The sequence below is a fragment of the Rousettus aegyptiacus genome, unplaced genomic scaffold (genome assembly GCF_014176215.1).
Source record: "Rousettus aegyptiacus isolate mRouAeg1 unplaced genomic scaffold, mRouAeg1.p scaffold_m13_p_13, whole genome shotgun sequence".
In the NCBI taxonomy this organism is placed as follows: domain Eukaryota; kingdom Metazoa; phylum Chordata; class Mammalia; order Chiroptera; family Pteropodidae; genus Rousettus; species Rousettus aegyptiacus.
The window spans coordinates 46,604,499-46,627,613 of NW_023416288.1; the positions used below are offsets into that span (position 1 = coordinate 46,604,499).

The 23,115-nt window shown below is 51.5% G+C and overlaps 1 protein-coding gene and 1 non-coding gene across 9 annotated transcripts; both read left to right on the forward strand.

Moving 5' to 3' along the window:
- Nucleotides 1-506: 506 nt before the first annotated feature.
- On the forward strand, nt 507-22,899 carry LOC107512375 (up-regulator of cell proliferation). Of its 8 annotated transcripts, XM_036230581.1 has the most exons (7): nt 6,279-10,122; nt 14,323-14,427; nt 16,078-16,148; nt 16,848-17,280; nt 18,324-18,374; nt 18,586-18,624; nt 19,800-22,899. In XM_036230581.1, exons 5-7 carry the CDS (start codon nt 18,341-18,343, stop codon nt 22,373-22,375), a joined length of 2,649 nt encoding a protein of 882 aa, XP_036086474.1. In that variant the 5' UTR covers nt 6,279-10,122; nt 14,323-14,427; nt 16,078-16,148; nt 16,848-17,280; nt 18,324-18,340; the 3' UTR covers nt 22,376-22,899. The 8 variants fall into 8 exon arrangements, with proteins under 8 accessions (XP_016003318.1, XP_036086475.1, XP_016003319.1 ...); XM_016147832.2 differs by lacking the exons at nt 6,279-10,122; nt 16,848-17,280 and adding an exon at nt 507-879; XM_036230582.1 differs by lacking the exons at nt 6,279-10,122; nt 14,323-14,427 and adding an exon at nt 507-879.
- LOC118610951 lies at nt 12,243-12,361 on the forward strand. The gene has a single exon (XR_004954148.1). It is a non-coding gene; the product is annotated as a 5S ribosomal RNA (ribosomal RNA).
- Nucleotides 22,900-23,115: the final 216 nt, after the last annotated feature.

The following is a 23,115-nucleotide window of genomic DNA, read 5'->3' on the forward strand; positions in this document are numbered from 1 at the left end:
ATAAGAATCAGAAACATATGAGTACAACAAAGAAAATGCAGTGAAATCAAAACTGTAACCACAATCACCTCATGCAGCTACAGGTGACTTTTCAAAAAACTGCATTTTAGGTTATCTTCTGAACTTTCTCTAAAGGCCCTTCGCTCCGCGTGCCCGTGGGCACGGTGCCCAGCTCGCGCCTTGCGCCGGCCCTCGGGGCCCCGCGCCGGCACCAGCGCTCCTCGCCCCGGGCGCCGCCCGCCCTGCGGCCCCGCCGCTCCCCGGGCTGCGCCGGCGGCCGCCCCGCCCCCGGCAGGCGTCACCGCGCTCGCCGCACGTCGGCCGCCGTTCAGTGCGCGCCAGCGACGCCCCTGCTCGCAGATCGACGCTTCGGACTGGAGGAGCCCGGGGGCGGGCGGCCGCCGTACTTCCGGACCCGCTCGGCGCCCGGCCGTCCGCGCGGCGGGGGCCGGGAGCGGCCGCGCCTGCGCGTGCGCGTGCGCGCCGCGGGGCACTGTGGGCCGGCGCCGCGCGCGAGGCGGCGGCGCGCGAGGCGCCTGCATGCGCGCTCCGCAGCAGTCGGGCCCCCTCCGCGCCACGCGGCGGCCAGCAGGACCCAGACCTGAGCGTTCGCCTGCATCACAGCCGTGGGCGCCCCGCGGGAGGCGTCCGGCGCCAGGCGCCCCGCCGCGCGCCGGCGGAGCGGGTCTGCGAGCCGGCCGAGCCGGCCGGGCGAGCGGGAGCGGCCGCCGCAGCCCCCGGCGCAGCCAGGCGGGCGCTCGCCGGCGTCCAGCGACTCGCGCAGCACTAGGCGGGGCCGCGGCCGCCCGCCCCCGCTGGCCCGTACTGCCGGCGGCGGTGGCTCTCAGCTCGGCGCCCCGAAGCACTCGACCTCTTACGGTAGGTGGCAGCCTCGGAGCGCCTCAGGAGCGCCGGCGGGCCTGCGGAGGCGCGTGTGCCCCAGGCGGCAGCGGTTCGGGGCACCGTGCTGGGCGTCGCAGCCTCCCGCCCAGCACGTGCCAGCCTAGTTCTGTCCCCTCCGCTCCCGCCAAGACCCGGCAGTCAGAGACGATTCGTGTGTCACGAAGTAAGTTTAACGGGTTGCAACCGATGTTAAAAAAGTAAGCATGCAAAATAGTGCGTCTCACATGGTGAAGACCGTGCGGGTATGTGTGTCGGAAATACTCATCCTCCAAACTCAGACGCTTTCGAGAGTGACAGAGGGTGCCGTGTGGCTACTCTAGGACCAGAGGGGTAATCTAGGGCGTCTCTGGCCAACTGGGACATACGGTCAGTCACCTGTGTGTACTCCTAAGATAACACGCACTGCACACGTTTCCACGGTCCCCCAGCCAAGTCCCTGGCTGCCATTCTCTCCTCTAATTTGTCTTCCACACAACTTCACGAGCTGTCCCTGAAATGCACATCCTTATCACGATGCACCCTTGCCCAAAACTCTCCAAGGGTCACATCCACTGCCATCTGAGGCCCTTTAAAGTCCAATATTGTCCTGCCTGGCTTACTGTCAGCAGTTTCCGCTCCATTACATCCCTTTATTCCTGGCCGCCCTCTTTCTTTCCCCTAAAACAGGCATCACACGTCTTGCAAAACCAGTGCAAGCATCACCCCCTGAATTGCTCTAATTGAGCATTCTCCTTGCTGTTACTTTGGGACACAAACTCCCGTTAGTCCACGAGTCATCCAGCCCCACATTGTTTACATGGCGTGGCTCTCCTCCCATGGAGTCAACAATCCTAAATCTTAAATTTTTATAAATGTTTACATATTCCCGTAAAAATATAAACGTCAGTTACAATGATGGCTATCTCTGGATGCTGAGTTTACCAATGATGTTAATTTCCAAAAAAAAAAAAAATTAACAATTTGCTTGTATAATCCAGAAAAAGGAAAAGAAACAAAATTATGTTGAATAGCAAATGAAAATTTCATTTCCATTTCCTGTTGGTAGTTTAGAAGTATAGCCTTATAAACTTGTCACATACATTTTTATGCAAAGTTTTTAATTTTGAAGTAATTTTAGATGTACAGTAGTGTTGCAAATACAAAAAGATTTAAAATTTATAAATTGGGTTTCATAAAAATTTAAAACTTTTTTTTTTACAGTAGAAAAGTTTTATTAGAAAGTAGACTTCCAGATGTGAAAGCGAGCCTGAGCAAGAGAAGCTTGGCTCTAAAGGCCTAAAATTTCTGTGCTTTAAATAGCACCACCAAGGAAGAAAAATGACAACTGCAAAGCGTGGGAAAAAATATCTGCAAATTATGTATTTGATAAGGGTTCAGGATCCAAAATATATAAAGGAACTCTTCTAACTCTAAAAAAGACAAATGATTAAAAACTGGGCCAAGGATTGGATAGATATTTCTTCAAAGATTAGAAATGGCCATTAGGCACATAAAACAAAAAAGCCGCTGTCGAGTGTTCTGATTTTTTCTGAGGTATGATTTCTAGTATTGTTCAAATTTGCTATTTCTTTTTGATCTTCTGTTTTTTTCTATCTACTATTAAAAGTGGCTACTAAAATATCCAGCTATTATAGTAGAATTGTGTGTCCTTTCAATTCTGTGAAGGTTTGCTTCATGTATTTTGGGGCTCTTTTCTGGTACATGTACATTTGTAATTTTTATGTCTTGTTAAATTGATCTCTACCCAAACATATGTTTTTCTTCATCTTTTGTAACAGCTTTTGACCTAAAGTCTATTTCATCAGCCATTTATATAGCCTATCCAGCTTTATTCTGGTTACTCTTTGCATGGAATATTTTTTCCCATTCTTTTGTTTTCAGTTTTTGTCTTCAGATCTAAAGTGCGTCTCTTGTAGACTGTATGTATTTGGACCATTTTAAAAATCCATTCTGCCAATCTCTGCCTTTTTATTGGACAGTTTAATCCACTTACATTTAAAGTAAATACTGATAAGAACTTACTGTCATTTTGTTATTTTCAAAACTGTCCTTCCAGCTGCAGCTGGAACTGTCTCCCTGTTTCCCCTGCCCCCCAACAGAACCAACGAACCGGGATGTAAACAGAACTTGAACACTGGAACCTTTTTAGAAGTAGAGGGTCCGTTGTCTAGGAAGATCCTATGTTGACACCCCTTACCATAAATGGCCAAGTTCCAAGGTCCCTGAATTAATACCTTTCCCGCCAGTGCTTCTGCACACCTGTTATCCCGTACCCTTAACAACCCGCCTGGAATCCTGGATCAGGGAGTTTGCACTTTAGAGCATTAGCTTCATGGTCTCCTGGGTGGTGCCATTCATGATAAAATAGCCAGTCTTTCTCCACTGTAAAAAAAAAAAAAGAAAAAAAAATGTCTTACAGCTTTTTTGTCTCTTTTCTATTACTGCCCTCTTTTCCGTTCAGTTGATTTTTTGGTAATGCCATGTTTTGATTCCCTTCTACATATACTTTTCTGTATATTCTGTAGATGTTTTTGTGGGATTACATGGCAAAGTTATAAAGTTATAATAATCATAAAGTTACAACTATCTAATTTGAATATACCAATTTAGCTTCAATTGCATACAAAAACTCTGCTCCAATAGTTGTTTCCCCTTCATGTTATTAATATTGCAAATTACATTTTTTACATTGTGTACCTAATAACATAGATTTATAATTTTTTTATGCATTTGCCTTTAAGTCCTGTTGAAAATGAAAATACAGTTGCTACCAAAATTAAAATAATACTAGTTTTGATATTTCCTGTGTTTTTATCTTTATCAGACATCCTCATAGTACTGTGAGATTCTGTCTGGAACCCTTTCATTTCAATCTTAAGGACTCCCTTTACCATTTCTTATGGGTCAGACAGTATACTGATTAGGTCTGCCATGCTCCCTCTAGTTCAAGGTGAGGGAGATGTGGGAATTGGGAAACAAGATGCGACAGCTTGGGACCAAGAACACTAACTATCACACTGGGGAAGAGGTAGGGCAGTAGCAAGTAAAAAATGCCACTGAACTTTCCTGCCATTTTAAAGATGGCTTTTGCTTGCTTGAGTGTTGCTTGGTTGCTATAAACCTTTGACTGGTTTTCAAACCCCCTATTAAATTAGTTCACATAGTTTCTGGTTGTTTTCTTCATATTTCTATGGAGAAATGAGAGCTTGGAATGCCTAGCCTGTCATTTTGCTGAATATTGGTTTTTAATTTATCAAATTAGTAATGATAAAAAAAATGAAATTTATAAAGAGAGTTTTAGGAAACTAATACTATTATTAGTGTTGGTGACTGCTGGGAAAGCAATTTGTGTGTGCGTACACATGTACGTATATATGTAAATGTATGTCAATGCATATGCATATATGTGTAATGGTATGTATATGTGTATGTGTACAGAGGTTATATATATATATATATCTGAAAAGACTGAAAATACTAATATCTGATCTAGAAATTCAACAGCTAGAACTTGGCTTAAGGAAATAATCATGATATTTATGGGAAGTTTTGGCTACAAAGATATCGATTGTCAATACTCTTTATAATAATGAAATACTAGCAGCAATGTTTATGTTCAACAGTGGGGGTTGGTTAAAACATATGATGGGTCACTGCAGTGAAATATCACATACCCATTAAAACCCACGTTGAGAAAGAATATTTAATTTCATTGAACTTATATTATTTTAGAATATATCTTAAAACCGACAAAATTAATTTAAAAAAATCATCTGCTCTCCCTCCCTCCTGTGGTAACCATTATTTGAATCAGGCTGTTTAGTGGCTGCCCACCCCCCAAGCTCTCCTAACCTTGGTCCTCTTGGATTTAAACCTACTTTGGGTCTCACAAGCCACTTTGGCTTTACCTGTTTGTTATCTCAGTTACAAAGCATAAATTATCTTCTGAACTCAAGGCTGCAATTGTGAGCTTCCGTTTTACTGTAAGGGCCAAGGATGCTCCAAATGCTGGATGGATGGATCCTCAGGGAGGGAAAGAGACCATGTGCCATGCAACATCTGAAATCACTATTAAAATATTAACTCATTCAATACGGAGAAGAAGGGGCTTATTCTTATCTCCATTTTTCAAATGAGGAAACTCTGGCCCTGGGGAGGTTGTGGCTTACCTCAGGGTCCAGATTTCACCCCAGGTCTTACGGCTCCAGAGCCAAGGATTTCAGTCCTTTGCTGTCCCTTGCACTTATTAGTACAGCTAATAAAATAATAATTAACAGTAATATTTAATAGAACACAGGAATGTGGTTAACAGTGGTTTAAATTGTCCTTATCTTTTTGTTAAGCGTTTCCACTTACAAGAGCTCATTTATTTCTGAAACTCACTTGCTGACAAAGGAGCTGAGGCTGAAGCCCCCACAGGTAACACCGGGAACCCACCGCAGGGGTCGGACTCACTGCCACTGCTAGTAGCGCCCCAGGAGGAACGACAGACGTGCCCGCAGGTCTCGGGGCTTCACTGTGCTTTCACGCAGGGCCAACTGGGCAAGACACCGCGGCCAGGAACAAACACAAACGTTATTGTTCTGCTGAATAACAGCAACTTGAACTCTTGGGCTAAAGGAAAGGCTTTTCTTACGGAAATTAAACTCAGATCGCAGGGATGCCGTGGGCTTGACCCGGTCCCGCGTCGTGGCCCGGGGGCAGGTGCTCGGCTGGTCTGGCCCCGGAGGCGCGTCCCAGCGAGTCCCGGCCTGCGGGCCGGTGGGCAGGGGGGCGGCCCGGGCTGCCGGGTTCCAGCCCCGAGGGGCTCGCGCCCCCGCCGCCCCGAGGCCGCCGCCCGGCCCCGCTCGCCGCGTTGCTGGGGCCGGCCCGGGCCCCTCCCCGCCCCGCCCCCGGCGCCCCCGGCGCGTCCTCCGGGCCCCTCCCCAGCCCCGGCCCCTCCCCGCGCCCCGCCGCCTGGAGGGCCCGGCGGGCGGCCGGTGGCCGGCGCGAGGCCCCTCCCCGCGCCGCGCAGCGCGGAGGAAGCGGAGGCGGCGGCCGCGCCGGGACCTCGCCGCGCTCATGGCGTCGCCCGGGTGAGTGCGGCGCTGCGGCCGCGCCGGCGGGGGCTGCGGCGGGGGCTGCGGCGGGGGCTGCGGCGGGGGCGCGGGCGGGCGCGGGCGGGCGCGGGGCGGGCGCCGGCCGGGCCTCCCCGGGTCCGCGGCCACCCGCTCGGCAGGCCCCGCGGCCCTCCCCGGCCGACCTTGGGCGGACGCGGGGCCGGGCCGGGCCGGGCCGGGCCGGGGCCGGGCGGGGGAGCGGAGCGGAGCGCGCCCCTGGCCGTCGCGGGGACGCGGCCCAGACGCGCGAGCGGCCGCCCCCGGGACACGGAGCCCCGCGCGCCCAGGCGCCTCGCGGGCCACGGGCCTGCTGGGGCGGCTGCCCGTATTCTGACATCACCTCCCTTCTGGTGGCTCGGTGTTGAAATGCTCTTTCTTCTAGGAAATGATGGTGACACACGGAGTTTGTAGTTTTTAAAAATATCCTCACTTGCAAAATAAAACCACCAATTCATGATGATTACTTTTTGTTTTGGGAATTTAACTAGTCGTGAAACCTGGAATGACAATACAACACCTTCACCTCACAGAGGAGGAAAATTAGTCTCAAGGTCATTGCTGTGGTTGGTAAAATTTTTCAGTTGACTGCTGATTACCATTTAGAGGGTCTTAGACCTATTGAGTGTGATAGCAGCTCAAGTTGTGTGTTTTTCCACTTAAGGAGAGGCTTTCCCAGGTGCAGGGCCTGGGGTGGAGATGGTGAGGCCTGAGCCATCCCTGGAGTGCATGGGCTCAGTGCCGTGCACCATAATGGAGCAGCTGGATCCGACTGTACCTAAGCCATGGCATTTTCCATCTCTCCGCTGGCCTTCTAGGTTTGGGGAGCAGGGCTCAGAAGTACCCAGTACTTTGCTCTCATAAACAGAGTAAACAAGGGCCCATTTCTCCAAGGCCAGGCTGATTCACCCTGGGTGGGTCAAGGTCCCACTGTATTCCTGCCCCTCTTGTCAGGAACGGGGTGAGGCAGGATACCCAGCAGGCAGGTGGCTGAGCCTTTGTGGGGATGCCATGCATGAGGCCTTTTAAAAAGTGACGGTGCATTTGGCATCCAGGCCCACCACTTTGTAGACCTGGGTCAGGGTGGACATAACGCTGGACTTATGTATGCCCTTCTGTGAGCCAGCGGCCCTGAACTGTGTCCTTCTGGAAAGTGGCCTTAGTGCAAATTTGATGTTTGTGGTTTCAACTGTTTATGAGTGACATCATGAGTCTGCATTTGGTACTAACCTATAATTTTCTGGGGGGAATCCGTCACAGAGCTGAGGTCCCAGAACTTTTAGTATACTTTCGTTTCATAGAGAACTATGCACTTACTATGATATGTACAAATTTAGGGATGGCCTACATCTCCAGCTGTGTCTACTCTGCAGGCTTTGCTGGTGGATCAGGGTCCAGCCAGAGAGACCTGGCCTGTCAGGTGGCCAGCAGACATTCAGCCTGCTGACCTAGGTAGGTCCTTTGGGGACAAGTGCAGACATTCAGGACAGAGATGGAAGAGGAGCCGTTTTCTGCTGTGCTTTTCATGGAGGAGCCTCCAAATTCGAAGTAACAACCCTCCTTCCAAGAAGTGTGTTGTCAGGCCTGGTCTAAGAGCTTTTGCATATGTTAAGTTACTTAATCTTCACAGCAACTGTGAAGTATGCACTGTGTTTATCCCCATTGTACAGACAAGGAAACCGAGGTAGTTTGAGGCTAAAACTTGTTGTAAATTAATTCCATTAAGGATCTTTGGTTTAGATTTGGTTACTGAGAACAAACAAAATGTTGGATTCTGTAATTTGTTCTGACCAAGAGCATATGCAGCATCTCTGGCGTGAACCTGCAGTAAGGACGGTCACCCTGGGGTAAGAAGCTGTATTAGGGCCATCTGCCTTCAGTTATGGTTCACAAAGGTTGGCCAGAAGGGCGCTACTTAGAAGGGGCTCTTTTAAATCGGGTTCCTGTGGGAGGCTGTGCTTTCTGAGATCTTGGGTGTCAGGAAGGCCTTTCCTATACTGCTGAGTTACCCTAGTTCTGATATAGATTGTCTACACTGTGGCTTTTTATAAAATCATTGCCTTACTTTTTAAAAGAAGTAAAACATGCACCTGGTACATAGTTCAAAAGATATGAAAGACACTTAAATGGAAATTCCAGCCCTTTTTACCTGTCCCTCACTGAGACTGTCTCCTGGAGTGGCAGGCTCAGTGGGATTCTGTGTTCTCATTTTAAGCCCAAAATGCATTTTGGAGCTGTCCTTGGCTCTTTCTCATGAATTCATATATCTTTGTACATTGAGAAAATGAGCCTTTTCTCATCTGTGGCACAAATACTTTTCCTTTATCATTTGCCTTTTGGCTTTATGAAGCCATCCCTACTCAGATTTTTTTTTAATAAAGTCTTTAATATTTTCCTTCAGTGCATTTTTTGTTTCATTTTTTAATTTGAATCTTAGATCCATTTGGTATTCATTTTGGTGGAAGGACTAGGGATCATCTTTATTTTTTCAGGCTGCCGTAATTGAGCAATCACGAGATCCTCAGAGCTACCTGGATCGGAGGCGGAGTTCCCGCTGTGCTGGCCTGCTTCTGGGCTGTCCATAGCCAGCACTGCTCCGCCGACCTGGCGCAGCTCATGCTGTGTTTTACTCGCTGGCAGATTTTGTCCTCCTTCATTACTGTTCTTTTTCAGAATTTTCCTGATTATTATCATACAAATATTTTGTCATAGAATCAGCTTTGGTTAATTTAGGCAGAATCGACTTTAAAAATTATTGTCTTCCTTTCCCCAAACGGGATGCACCTTTTCATTTATTCACGTCTTTTATCTTCTTTAGTATTCAGAGGTTTTTTTCATGCGTTGCACATTTGTTACGTATAATCCTAAATTTCCTCTTATCGATGCTGTAAATGTGGAGTTTCCCTTCCACATTTCAGAACTTCTGTTTCTATACAGGAAGGCAGTTAGCTTTTTAAAAAGAATTTTGTGTGTCCCCAACTCCTGTTCTCTCATCGTTTGTAGTTATTTTCCAGTTACTCTGTTGGGTTTTCCAGGTCTTTTGGCACCATAATTTCTTTCTGTTATTGTGGATAAATAGCAAATTGATTCTGCCTTTGTTGTGGGTAGAGGGTATGTCTTCAGGGAAGGAGTGACAGGTCCTTCCCATACACAGTGGAGGGCTTACTTCCCTAGGCCCTCCAAGCCCCCAGCAGCCCTGATGCCAGCTCAGCATGTCCGTGGAGGTCTGCTGTGTGTTCTGGGCTTCCATGTCAGTACGAACTTGCCGGTGATCCCCTCCAGCCCTGCTCACCCCAGAGCTTCCCATCTGAGGCAGAAGCAGCCCTATCGAGCCTGAACACTAGAGGCTTCGTGGACTGTCTTTCTCAGATGCTCTGTCCAGTCTGTTGAAATCCCTCACAGAAACTTTCAGAGTTCGACCTATGTTGTCACCTTGGGTGCTGCCACTCTGGTCTGATCTTCGTCATCTCTTGTCTGTCGTTAATGTAAGACAGGCATATTGCCCTGGACTCAGAATACCCTCCAGGGAAGAAGCCCGGTTGTGTCGTCTCTCATGGCCTAGAAGCCCGGTCTTGCCCGACATCTCCTACTGCCTTCCTGCTCACTCCACACCAGTTGTGCTGACCTCCTGTGGCCCTCTGAGCATCTTTGGGCCTCTGCTTCTGCCTGGACCACTCTCCAGGAAGCCGCGTGGCTCACGTCTTCACCTCCTGCCAAGCCTGTTCCTGCATGTGTCCGTCTCAGGTGGCCCACCCTGACACTCGTTTAACTCCTGTGGTCTGTCTATCCCCTTCACCGCACACCTGGTGCCCTAACCCGGTCTGTGCCCTCTTCCCCTCTGCACTTAACATCTCCAGTGTGTCTGCTACTTAAGACTTAAAAAAATTGCTTATTGTCAGTCTCCCCCACCTCACTGAGTATAAGTTGAATTTTGTGTCCCTTACTGAGATATCTGAAACTTTTAGAAAAGTTCCTCGCAGCAAATAAGTGTGTGGATAAACCCAAGAAGAAGTTGACGACTTTCTGCAAACTTGCTTCCGAGATGTGAGTTCCTCCAGATCCTGCCTGGGCTGGATGCTCCGCGCAGGGCCCGGGGGGGTCGCCTGGCCTTGCAGATGAGCAGGTGCGTGCTCTCTGGGCTTGTGTACTGAGAGTCCCTCATCTCTCGCCTGGAAGTTCCTGGAGGATTAGGCTGTGTTTTAGGGCCGTTGCCCATGTGGTGAACCGGCACGGCAGGAATGTGGGACAAAGGCTTGTCGCTTGGTACCCCAGTTCTCTCCCCAGAATGCGCTTAGATTGGGGTGTTGCATTGTTGGCCCAGGGCCCTGCCCGTAGCCAGGACACCGTCAGCCGACGGGAGGGATGTGCCCAGCCCCGCTCTCCTCTGCAGGATTCCGCGGCAGGGCCTCGGCCCGTTGCCCAGACACCCTGGCACGTCTTGGGAACTAGAGTGCCGGGCTGCACGTGCTGGGCTGTTGCCGGCGCCCTAATATCTGACGCCTGTTTGTCCTCGTGTTCCACTCGATGGACCCTTTTCACGTGCATTTTACATGATGACTTTTAAACTTTAAAGTGTGTGGTGACCTTGCAGAGGTGGGATGACCCCTAGTTTTCACTAGGATGTTGTTGTGGGCTGGACCGTGTCCCCCTGGGACCTGTGAGTGTGACCTTTTTTGGAACTGGGCTCCTTGCAGATGTGATAAGTTATGGCGAGGTTGCGCTGGACAAGGTTGAGCCTCCGCCGAGTGGTGTCCTTATAGGAAGCAGGGGAGAAACACAGACGCACGAGGCGGGGAGCCCACGTCAGGGCAGAGGCGGAAGCCCGCGTCGCTGCCCAGAGCCACGTGTGCGCTGCGTCGGCAGCACAGCAGCGCGGAAGGGAGGAGCGCGCAGAGAACACAGACTTGTTCTCTTGTGGCTGGCCCCAGACTGAGGTGTCCGCAGGTTGGCTCCTTATGGAGGCCCCGGGGCAGAGTCTGTCCTGGTCCTCTCACCGAGTGTCTGGCGGCCACCGTCGCTGCTCAGTGTCCCTTGGATTGCAGATGCCTCATTCCAGTCCCTGCTCCCTTTGTCATGTCTTTCTCCTTATGTGTCCAGATCGTCTTCACAAGGACACCGGTCATTGCATTAGGAGCCTACCCTACCCCAGTGACCTCATCTTCATTTAACTATTTACGTCTGCAAAGAGTCTATTCCCAAATGAGGTCCCTTTGGCGGTACAGGGCTTGGGGCTGGTACATGTCTTTTGGGGGGACATAATTCAAGTTGTAACGAGGGTGTGAAGAGGTTTGCAGTGACCTGCCGAGGCTTTCTGGGCAGAGCAGCAGGCGTCAGGTTCTGTTTTGCTTTGCAGCCTAGATTTGGAGCGGGATGGGAAGTGGCAGGTATTGAACGCTGTTGGCATCACTCGGCAAAAGTTGAGTCAGAATCTTTATTATCCAAAGCAGGTGATAGGGTGTTGCCTGACCCTGCGGTCGGCAGCTGCACCTGCATTTACCTGATTTTCTGTGCCATCTTGTTTTATTGGTACCACCAGTGAAGGAGCCAGGTTTGTTGCTGGAAATTAGCCCAGCTCACGCGGTTTGGTCACTGTTCTGGGCACTGAGGGACACTGTCCAAGGAGTGCTGGACTCGAGGGGCCGCAGGCATCTCCATTTTCAGAGGTGGGGTCTCCCGAGTCAGTGTCCCCAGGCGTAAGTGGAAAAGCTGCTGGTGAGGCGGACAGGCCGCGAGCGGCCAAGGCCCCAGGCCCACTCGCCTCCTATGTGAACCAGCATGTGGGCTTACTGACTTGGCGAGAGAGTTGCATACACCCTAGGTCCTCAGGGTGGTGGCCACAGCTCCCTTTTCCCTGGGTGAAGTTCGTGTGGGAAGGGGGCCCAGGATGGAGGTTGGAAGGGGAGCCCCGGGGCCTCGGCCATAGGAGACCAGGAGCCCACACCGGGTGGGGCCTTTGTGCCTCAGCTGGGCTCCACATGTGACTCTACCCTGGGGTCTTGAAAGGACCAGAAGACTGAACCCTAAATAGCCCCTGAGAAGGGAATAAAATGGGCACATAGAATGTAGTCCCATGTGTCAGGTAATAGAATGACCTACAGCAACGTGACTAGATTAAAAGAATTAATATAGGTAGTGTTTTTCGGAAAAGCAGAGGTATTTTTATTCTCTGTATTTTGTATTTGTTTATTTTTAGAATCAGAAAAAGATAATGATATTAGTAATTTTCAAAAACTGCTTCGCAGTGTCTGCGGCCGTGCCATCCTGAACGCGCCCCATCCCGTCTGATCTCGGAAGCTAAGCAGGGTCGGGCCTGGTTAGTACTTGGATGGGAGACCACCTAGGAAGACCAGGTGCTGTAGGCATAAAAAATTAATAAAAAATAAAGGGATTGTAAGTTGTAAGCTGATAAGATTTTTGCAGTCTTGTGAGGTCCACCAAGGGTTGCCTCACCTAAAAAAAAAAAAAAAATCGCTTTGCAGAGAGCCCTCTTGCTCATGTCTGGGGCCATTGGAAGTGCTTCTGGTTTTCTCTGTCTTGGTCTGGCCTGCCCGTGTCCAGGCAGAAGGAGCCTTCAAAAGGCTGCATGCTCAGAAGAGGGCTGGACCCCAAGTTAGCAGACAGACTTGTTTTTATGATTTTTGTAATTACTAGTTCTAATTACAAGTTACCTAAAGCCTACGTGAGCCTGAAAAATGAGCCAGAAGGGATCCAGATTTGTGTTTGGGTCTGTCTCCTGCTTGGTGATGTTGGCCTGGCCCGTTTGAGCCCTGTTTCCACCCGCAGGATGGTTTGGGGTGTAACACTGGTCGGCTCAGGCTACCATAACCAAGCACCCTAAACTGGATGCCTTAAATGACATGCTTACCTCTTGCAGTTCTGGGAGCTGGAAGTGTCCGACCACGTGCAGGCCAGTCGGCCTCTCCTGAGGGCCCCGTCCCAGGCTTGCAGTTGCCTTCCTGCTGTGCCCTCATGTGGCCTTTGCTGTGGCCGCACACGGAGAGCAAACCCTCAGGCGTCTCCTCCGCCTACCGGACACCAGTCGCATCAGAGCAGGGCCCCCCCAGATGACCCCATTCCATCTACGTACTCCCCTGAGGCCCCAGTCTTCAGATGGTCTCGCGGGGGGATAGGGTTTCGGCATAGATGCAGCTCGGGCGGCGCAGGTGCTGAAAGCAGAGCCGTGACGTAAAAGCGCGGCCAGGGTGCAGCTCCGCTCTCCCCGGCAGGGGCTTCGCACAGCACAGGGATGCTCGGTGCGCAGTCTGCTGGCAGGCATCGCGTGCATAGCCGTGTGCATGTGTTTTCATGGATTAGCGCAGACTCCAGGTCGCCCCTGCGGCAATGCCACTCGTCTTCGTGCTTTCTTGTGTGGGGCAGAAAGGGTTGAAGTCGAGCTCCATGCGGGGGGGCTGACGCGCCGGAGCGTGTCCTGAGAGCCGGTGGGCGGCGGCGGGCAGAGGCCCAGCGGCACCCTGGGCAGGGGGTTCCTGTCCTCTGTCTCGTGTGTGCTGGGCCCCAGGCCAGCTTCTTCCCCTCTGGGGAGCGATTTCAACCCATCCCCCTAGTTTCCCTTTGTTAAGGTTGCTTTCCCCCCCCATTCCCAAAGCAGTATGTGGTCGTTGCAGAAAAAGGAAGAGAAGACTTGGGCCTCCTGTTTCTATCAGCGCAGGGTCCGACCACGCCAGCGCTGCTTCAGGCTCTGTGCCCCAAGTGGCCTAAACGGCTGTGAGCACAGGACCATGTGGCTCCTGGAACTCTCCTCAGAGAGGGCAGAGGGCGAACCCCCCCGAGGCACACGCTAGGATAAGCACCAGGGGTCCTGCCATGTCCTCCCCAGAGGGTGGGCTGGACGGGCACAGCAGGGTCGGTTAGTGGAGCTGTTCTGCCAGGAGCCAGCGCTTAAAGACACCATTACGAGAATGTGGGCTCGAAGGGCACCGGGTTGTCAAGTCTTCTTGGGGTACCCCATGTTTTATTCTGTCCCTGACTCCCACTTACAGTGCCATTTTAATAGCTCTTTTTGTTTTATTAAATCAATACATGCTGCTTCTATTGAAAAGAATTCAAATAAGACAGAATAAACTGATATAATACCTAGAAATAAATAACCACTATTAACTTTTTAAACTTTTTATTTGGAAATAATTTGTGCTTAGAGATGAATTATAAAAATAAAAAGTCCCTTTGTCCACAGCACCCTGTTCTTAACATTTACCCCATTACTGTTTTCATTTACCATTCTTTCTCTCTCTCTTGCTGTCTCTTTCTATGGGTATGGATGTGTATGTAATAATATGTACAATTTTTTTCTTATCCTTTATAGAGTAACTTGCATGCATCATCACCCTTTATCCCTAAACCCTTCAGTGTCTACGTCCTAAGAACAGAAATACTCTCTTCATTAACCACAGTGCAGTCGTCAGCGCCAGTAAGTTTAACAATGACCCCACCCACATCTCAGTTTTGTCAGTCGACCCCCAAAGTTCTACTTCAAGATCCAGTCTAGGGTGCGGTATTGCTCTAGGACCCTTCATCTGGAACATTTCCTCAGTCCTTTATGGGGTCTTTTATGACATTCCTACTTTGGGATAATACAGTTTTCCCCCTTCAAGCATAATGTTTCATTTCGGCTTTGTCCACATGATTGGATCAGGGTCCTACACTTTTAGCTGGAATCCGGCATGGGCAGTGTGTCCTTTCTCAGGGCAGTAGCCCTCTGTCCCCAGGGTCACTGGCTTTGGTCACCCATTCAAGTATAATTATGTGGCACCTTGGAATTGGTCCATGAGAAGTATTTTAAGACTGGGCAGGCATCTTGTTTCTTGCCATTTTCCTGCAGGAGCTGGGACTCGTTGAAGTTGCCCCCGTGAACCCATCCTGATTAAGATGGGTGCAGATGGGCTGCTCCCTTTGCAGCAGCCTCCGCGGCCCCGTTCTGCTGTCAGCAGGAGCCCTCTTCCCCCTCCATCAATCCGTTTACTATCTGTATGGACTCAGTAGTTTCTGTTTTCCGGTGGTTCTTAATGTCTGTACCTAATTCCATCCATGCTCATGCTGTCCCAGACTTGGCGGTGGGCGCTCCTCGAGCTGGCCGCCGTGCCTTGTGATGTGCCCCGTGACGTGCCCCAGCCCTTTCTTGGAGCACTTCCTTGTCCTCTGAAATCGGACGCTGAGGCTCATCTTGTTCGTTCCCCAAACCAGCCTTTCTCTGCGGAGCCCGGGTGTCTTTTTGGCCTGGAATTGTACTGAAGGGGCTGGGTGTGATCATTGCTCCCAGTGTCTGCTTCTTGGCCCCTGCAGTGGACAGAGCTAAGAGACAGGTGTGTGTGCGCACACGCGTGCACACGAGCACACATGTAGGAATGGTGAGTGCGCACTGGCGCGTCCCATCCCGGCGTGCCTCTGTGAGTTCTTTTCCTAAACTCCTCTATTTTTTATTAGTATGTCCTTTTTCCAGTGGCGAACATGTGCCATCTTCAGTTGCAGCCACACTGTGCACGCAGCTCTGTGACCTGGCTCCCTACTTAGGGACCATCGCTGCCAACCCTCCGCAACATCTCACCCAACATCTTTTGTCCACAAAATGAGACCCACAGACTATTGTAATGGTTGTGATGGTCGTAGAATAGGCTGTGCCAGAATTCCCTGTTATTGGGCTTGGATTTTAAAAGGTGTCCAGTTTTTCGCTGTGACATGTAAAGCTGGCATCAACATTTTTGCAATTAAATCTCAATTATTTCCTTAGGATAGAGGTGGAATTACTGGTCAGAGGGTGTGTATAGTTTATGTCTTTCTGAATGGCCGTGTTTGTCCTCTGGCTCACAGTCGTTGAGAGTGCTGGTTTCCTGACCAGTGTTTCTCAGTGTGGCTGCATGGTAGAATCACTGAGGTGCTTCTAGAAACAAAGATCCCTACGCCGCATTCAGAGCCTCTGAGATTCTGTTGTCAAGGATCTGAGGTGTGACTAGGATTTGTAGTTTTTAAAGGCTCCACAAGATATTTTGATATGCAGCCAATTTGAAAGGTAAAAATGGTATTTCATTACTTTAATTATAATTTTCTTCTGAAATTGTTTCAGACACTCAGATTTTGGAGAAGTGGCCCCAGAAAGAAAAGCATCAGAGAGAGGAACAGCTGTGGCCATTGCAGGTAAAGCCGGGTTTGGGCCCTGTCCAGAGAAAGTCCACGTCTCCTGCCCTGTCGGGATTCTGGGCCCCAGCAGCACCCTGGGCTCGCAATGCCAGGCCTCAGGAGCACGCGAGCACCAGGCTTTGCTTTCCTTTTGCAGGAGGATTCCATCTAAAGGTCTTTTCAGCTTCCCTTGTACATTCAAAATAGGGTTCATTTTAAACAGGCAATTATCACAGTTTACTGGGAACACATCACTCCAATTTGAGCATGTCATAATGGCCATCCTGCGTAATGTTTAGGGTTACTGACTGGCTTCTAAACTGGGCACTTCTGAGTGGGAAAGGTGTGTTTTATTGGGACAACAGGTATCAATTAGAACCATCCTGGGCAGATGGGGGCTTGTGGACTTTCTGGTTGTAGTCCACGTAAGCTGGTTTTTCTTTTTCTGGATATTTAGGGGGGTAGGGCTGTAGCTGCCCCTTGTGGCATCAGTGTCACAGTGTGGCCATGCTTCATACATCTTAATTTCTCTCAGCACCTCATTTTTAATCTTTCTTTCGTTAATTTGATGTTTCTCAAAATGGATGTGTTCTATTGGATAGTTACGGTGTTACACAGAAATAACCTACAAAATATGCAAAGAAATTTGGGTTAATCACATTTCGTTTTGTTTTACTAATTCAAACAAATATTTATTCACTACCTCACACTCCGTAGAATGGCTACTATCAAAAAACCAGGAAAGAACAAGAGCCGGCAAGGATGTGGGGAAACGAACCTCGTGCACTGTTGGTGGAGCTGCTGTGGAAAACAGTGCGAAGGTGCCTCAGAACACCAGCGTTAGGGCTGCTGTATGAGTCAGCAGTGCCATATCTGGGTCTATACCCCCCCAATTAGAAGCAAGGTCTCAAAGAGATATTTGCACACCTGTGTTTGTAGCAGCATCGTAATTCACAATAGCTAAAACATAGAAGCAACCCAGTGTTCATCAGTGGATCAACATAATGAAATGTGGTGTATGTGCACAGTGGCATGCTGTTCAGCCTTTAAATGGAAGGAGATTCTACAAAATATGACAACATGGATGAACGTTACACTGAGAGAAATAAGCCAGGCACAGAGAGACAAACACTGCATGAGTCCACATGAGGTACATGAGAGTATAGGAATGCTATGGATTTTTGAACTTTGAGTTTGTATCCAGAAACTTTACTGAATTTCCTTGTTGTTTCTAGTAGTGTTCCTGTGGAGTCTTTAGGGTTTTCTGTATAGAGCATCATGTCATCCGCAAATAGTGACAGTTTGACTTCTTCATTTCCTATTTGGATGCTTTTTATATCTTTCTCTTGCCTGATGGCACTTGCTAGGGCCTCCCGTGTTATGTTGAATAACAGTGGCGATAATAACGGACAGCCTTGCCTTGCATCTGATCTTAGAGGGAAGGTTTTTAATTTTTCACCATTACGCATAATGTTGGCTGAGGGTTGTCATATATAGTCTTTATTATGTTAAGGTAATTTCCTTCTATACTGATTTTGTTAAGTGTTTTGATCATAAATGGATGTTGTATCTTGTCGAAGGCTTTTTCTGCATTTATTGATATGATCATATGATTCTTATTGTTTAATTTGTTTATGTGATGTATCACAGTAATTGATTTGCGTATTTTGAACCATCCCTATGCCTCTGGGATGAAGCCCACTTGATTGTGACATATAATCCTTTTTATATGTTGCCGTATTCGGTTCGCTAGTATCCTATTCAGGATTTTTGCATCTGTGTTCATACGAGAGATTTGTCTGTAGTTTTCTTTGTTTGTGTTATCTTAACCAGGTTTTGGTATCAGGGTAATATTGGCCTTATAAAATGAGTTGGGTTATATTTTAAATAGTTTCTAAAATCAAAGATTTATCTATATGCTTCATGAAGTTATTTATGTTTTTTTTTGGTCACAAAGCTTAGAAAATTCTATAAAGAATATATCCTAGAGCAAAAAAGCACTTGCTCGTATGTAGCTATTACTACTTTGTGTTATATTTTGGGTTGGGAAAAAAAATGAAATTTACATAGGAAAAACGGAGGCCAATAATAGCACTAAACATAAAGTAGCCACTATCCTCACTTCTGCTTTTTGGTAGGAAGGCGCCAACTTGCTGATGAAACTGAACATGTATGTCTTCTTTTTTCTTCCAGATTTGGAATGGAGAGAAATGGAAGGAGATGATTGCGAGTTTCCTTATGGAGGTAGAAGCTACAGGATTTGGTGACAGATTGGTGGGGGGAAAGAGAGGGCATGAGTAAAGTGAAAAATAACTGTGATTCCGCGTTTGGAACAATGGGGAGAAATTACTGTTTTAGTAAGAAAAAGAGAGGGTTCAAAGTTCAGCTTAAATGAAGTGGCGTCAGGCCCAGGCACCTGATTTGATGGACACATCATTTTTCTTTGCTTTTTCAGATGGTACAAATGAGGCTCAGGACGGCGACTTTCCTACAGGTATGTGTTTCTCTCATTTTATCTCACCGCTCTAGCTTCCTGTCTTGTCATTTAGGCTGGTGGTTCCCATACCTGACTGCATCAGAATCACCTCTAGACTGTTAACCCTTTGTGGACCATTGATAATGTAGCCAGGAAAGCAAACCCCTGGGAGCTGTTACGTGTAGAGTCACAGAGTGAGTTGGGGGAGTGGGACAGATGTGTCCTGGTGCTTTGAGTGCTGCTCGTGACCCCGCCAGTGGCCCTGAACCCATCACGTGTCTTCTGGAGAAACAGAAGAGGGCTGGTCACCTCCCTCGTGGCTCAGGCAGCAGCACAGGTGTGGCGTTGCCTTGTGAGAAAGGATTGGAGACAGCGCTGGAGCTCAGCAGGATTTGTATTTATTTGTGTTGTTGATTGATTTAACGTTTAGCATGTGCCAATTCTGTCTAGTGTGAAAGCCGGTCAGAGGGCACGGCCGGGACGGAGAGTGGGGGGAACAGCTGTGGGGTACATGCCCAGCGCAGCCTCCCGCTGCGCGGCCCACGCTGCCGAGGTGGCATGTGCAGAGCCACGATGATCTCGCAGATACTTCACACGAGAAAAATCCGAACTCGTGTTATCAGTGCACATTTGAAAAACAGTTTACTTATAATTTCTAACACTCTATACCTAGTAACGAGTCCTTATTTCCTTTAAAAATTCTCCGATATTTTGTAAAGAGAAAAGAACATGAATAGGAAAATTAGTGAATCAGTGATTGTGTACCTGTGGGAAGTTCCTGGTGACAGTGTGAGGGAGCCCACCAGTGGACCCAAAGTGTGGGGTCAGGATGAGAGAACCCCCTGCTGGGCGGAGTGTGGGCAGAAGCGCAGGAGTATATTGGGGGTTTGGGGGCATGGTCAGAGAATGGGGCGATTGCACATCTGGGGTGGGTAGCTGCTTACCCCTGTAGGTTTCAAGAGAAAGCAGATATGTAGATTTTTACATGAAAACTCTCAATTGTTAAATGTGGCCCCTGGGTGCCCTATCCTTTCCTCGGTAACGCACCTGTGTCTTCCTGTGTTTGGAACTGGGTGGTGTGACTTACGGGTGTTGTCCTGGTCTCTGCGTCCTGCCCGTGTGCTGGCGCTCCATCCCCCGCCCTGGCCCCTGACGCTGTCGGCGAGCACTTACGTCCTCCTCTCCCTCCACAGTGGAGAGGAGCCGCCTGCAGGACATGCTGTCACTTTTGGGACTAGAGACGTACCAGGTCCACAGACTCGGCCTGCAGGACGCTCTGCAGATCAGCAGCGACAGCATGAGGAGCCGGGCTCCTCAGACGCCCAAGGACTTGCCCTGGAGTTTCCTCAGGAAGCTGCAGGCCCTGAACACTGAGGCCAGGAGCACCAGCATGGTGCTGGACGTGGCCCTGGATGCCCGGCCTGTGGAGAAGGAGAGCCAGCTGGGAGAGGACATCGTCTACTGGGACACGGCCGATGACATCTCTGCCGACATCTACTCCTTCTCCGAGCTGCCCACCCCTGACACGCCCGTGAATCCCTTGGACCTGCTCTGCGCCCTGCTGCTGTCCTCCGACAGTTTCCTGCAGCAGGAAATCGTGCTGAAAATGTCTCTCTGCCAGTTCGCACTCCCTCTCGTTCTGCCGGACTCGGAAAATCACGGCCACACCTTCCTGCTGTGGGCCATGAGGGGCGTGGTGCGGACGTGGTGGGCCCAGCCCCCGAGGGGCGCGGGCGGCCTCAGGGAGGACAGCGTGGTCCTGCCCCGGGCGCCCACCTTTGCCTTCGTGCGCATGGAGGTCAGCAGCAACTCCAAGTCCCAGCTGCTCAACGCCGTGCTCAGCCCGGGCCACAGGCAGCGCCACTGCTTCTGGCATCGGGATCTGAGTGTGGGCAGTAGCCCTCGGGAGATTGCGGACGGGCTGGTGGAGGTGTCCTGGTCGCTGCCCAGCGGCAGGGAGGACCTGGACCTTTTCCCAGAGCCCGTGGCCTTCCTGAACCTCAGAGGCGACATTGGGTCTCATTGGCTGCAGTTCAGGCTGTTGACCGAAGTGTCCTCGGCTGTGTTCATCCTGACCGACAACATCAGCAAGAAGGAGTACAAGCTGCTGTCCTCCATGAAGGGCTCGGCCACCAAGTGCTACTTCATCCTGAGCCCCTACCGTGGGAAGCGGAACGCGAACCTGCGCTTCCTGAACAGGCTGATCCCCGTGCTGAAGGTGGACCACTCCCACGTCCTCGTCAAGGTCAGCAGCACCGACAGCGCACGCTTCGTGCGCCGGGTCCGCTCCATCGTGGCGCACGTGGCCCGCTCCCCCTGCCGCAGGGTGTCGGTGGAGGACATGGCCCACGCGGCCCGCAAGCTGGGCCTGAAGGTCGATGAGGACTGTGAGGAGTGCCAGCGAGCCAAGGGCCGGATGGAGCGCATCACCAGGGACATCAGGGACGCAGACGCCTTCCGCCGGGACGTGCTGCGGCTGCAGGGGGAGCCGTGGCGGAAGGCGGCCCAGGTGGAACGGGAGCTCCGCCAGGCCCAACGGGCCGCGGACCCAGCGGAGAAGCAGCGGGCGGAGCTGAGGCACCGGCTGGTGGACCTCCGGACGCAGCAGAACGGCCACAGCCCCGCGGGCGGGCTGCAGGACTTCATCGCGGGCCTCAGCAGCCCCTCGGTGCGCGAGAGGCAGTTCTTCCTCAGGTGGATGGAGTGGGGGCTGGCCTGGGTGGCCCAGCCGAGGCCGAGGCTGCCTCTGGAGCCCGCTGCCTCTCTGAAGCCACAGCAGGGCGAGCCGCCCAGGCCGGAGCCCCTGGGGGTGGAGCATTTCCTGCGGGAGATGGGCCAGTTTTACGAGGCAGAAAGCTGCCTGATAGAGGCTGGGAAGCTGTCCGCTGGCCAGAGGCGGTTTGCCCACTTCCCGGGCTTGGCTGTGGAGCTGCTGGTGAGGGGGCTGCCCTTGGAGCTGACCGACGGGAGCACCCTGAGCACCCCACTGCGCTGGGTCACGGGGCTGCTGAAGGAGCTGCATGCGCGCCTGGAGAGGCGGTCGCGGCTGGTGGTGCTGTCGGCGCTGGGCGTGCCGGGCACGGGCAAGTCCACGCTCCTCAACACCATGTTTGGGCTGCGATTCGCCACGCGGAGGGCTCGTAGTCCGCGAGGGGCCTTCATGCAGCTCGTCACAGTGGCCGAGAGCTTCAGCCAGGACTTGGGCTGCGACCACATCCTGGTGATAGACTCAGGGGGCTTGATAGTGGGGGCCCCAGCCACAGCCAGTGGGCGCTTTGAGCTTGAGGTTTCCCTGGCCACTTTGATTATGGGGCTGAGCAATGTCACCGTGGTCAGCTTAGCTGAGACGAGGGACATTCCAGCAGCCATTCTGCATGCGTTCCTGAGGCTGGAGAAAGCAGGGCACATGCCCAGCTACCAGTTCGTGTACCAGAACCTCCATGACGCGTCTGCCCCTGGCCCGAAGCAGAAAGAGAGGCGGCCACTCGCAGACGCACCGGGCGACGGGAGCAGGGCCTCCGCGCAGCCGGAGAAGCAGGGCGACGGCCTCCGGGCGCTGGCCGGCCTGGCCTTCTGCGACCCCGAGAAGCAGCATGTTTGGCACGTCCCCGGCTTGTGGCTCGGAGTGCCTCCCATGGCCTCTGTGAGCTTGGGGTACAGCGAGGCCATCTTCGAGCTAAAGCGGTGCCTGCTGGAGAACATCAGGAACGGCCTGTCTGACCCCAGCAGGAGCTCCCAGCAGCTCATCGAGCTGGTGCGGCGGCTGTGAGCGCAGCTGCTCCGAGGGGTGTCTGCATGGGGCCGGCACCTGACCACGTCAGGCGGGAGGAGACAGGAGACGGGGCCGTGGAGCTTCCCAGAGGGGACTCAGAAAGGAGCAACCCCCAGACCAGCTGGGAGGCGCGCTCAGCGCTGGAGACGTGGCTGTCGGAGGCCCCTTGGGTCAGCCTCCTGTGCGGCCGCCCTGGTCCGCCCCCTGGCACGCGGGTACCCGGGATGGGCGGGGAGGTGCCCCGGAAGCAGAGGCCGGCCTCCCGGTCAGCCCGTGTCGGCGACCGATCGGCCCCTGAGAGAGCGAGTGCTGCGGGGCGTCTGTTGATGGACCCACCTGTGCAGCCCCCTCCCCCAGGACCCCCACTCGCTGTTACACCTGTAGCGTTAGTTCACGCGCCGGCCTGGCACTGAACACACGGGCGTGCCTGCTCGCTCGTCCGCCCTCGGCCGTGAGCTCCCGAGGCCGGGGCCGTGTGACACAGCTCTAGGCTCTTAATAAATGTTTGTTACATGAACGAAGTGAGTGCATGGACGAAGGTGGTGCGGGCGGGTTCCTGGCTGTGCCTTGGCTGTCCTGTTTCCTCAGGGGGTCACAGCGGCTACCTGAGGGAGGGGTGCGCTGCGGACACCTGAGAAGAGGTCTCAGAAGATGCCTGCCATCCTCTAGGCAGCTTTTTCCTGGGGAACTGAACTAAAAGCCCTTGCAGTGATTCCAGAGCGACGCTGTCATTATTC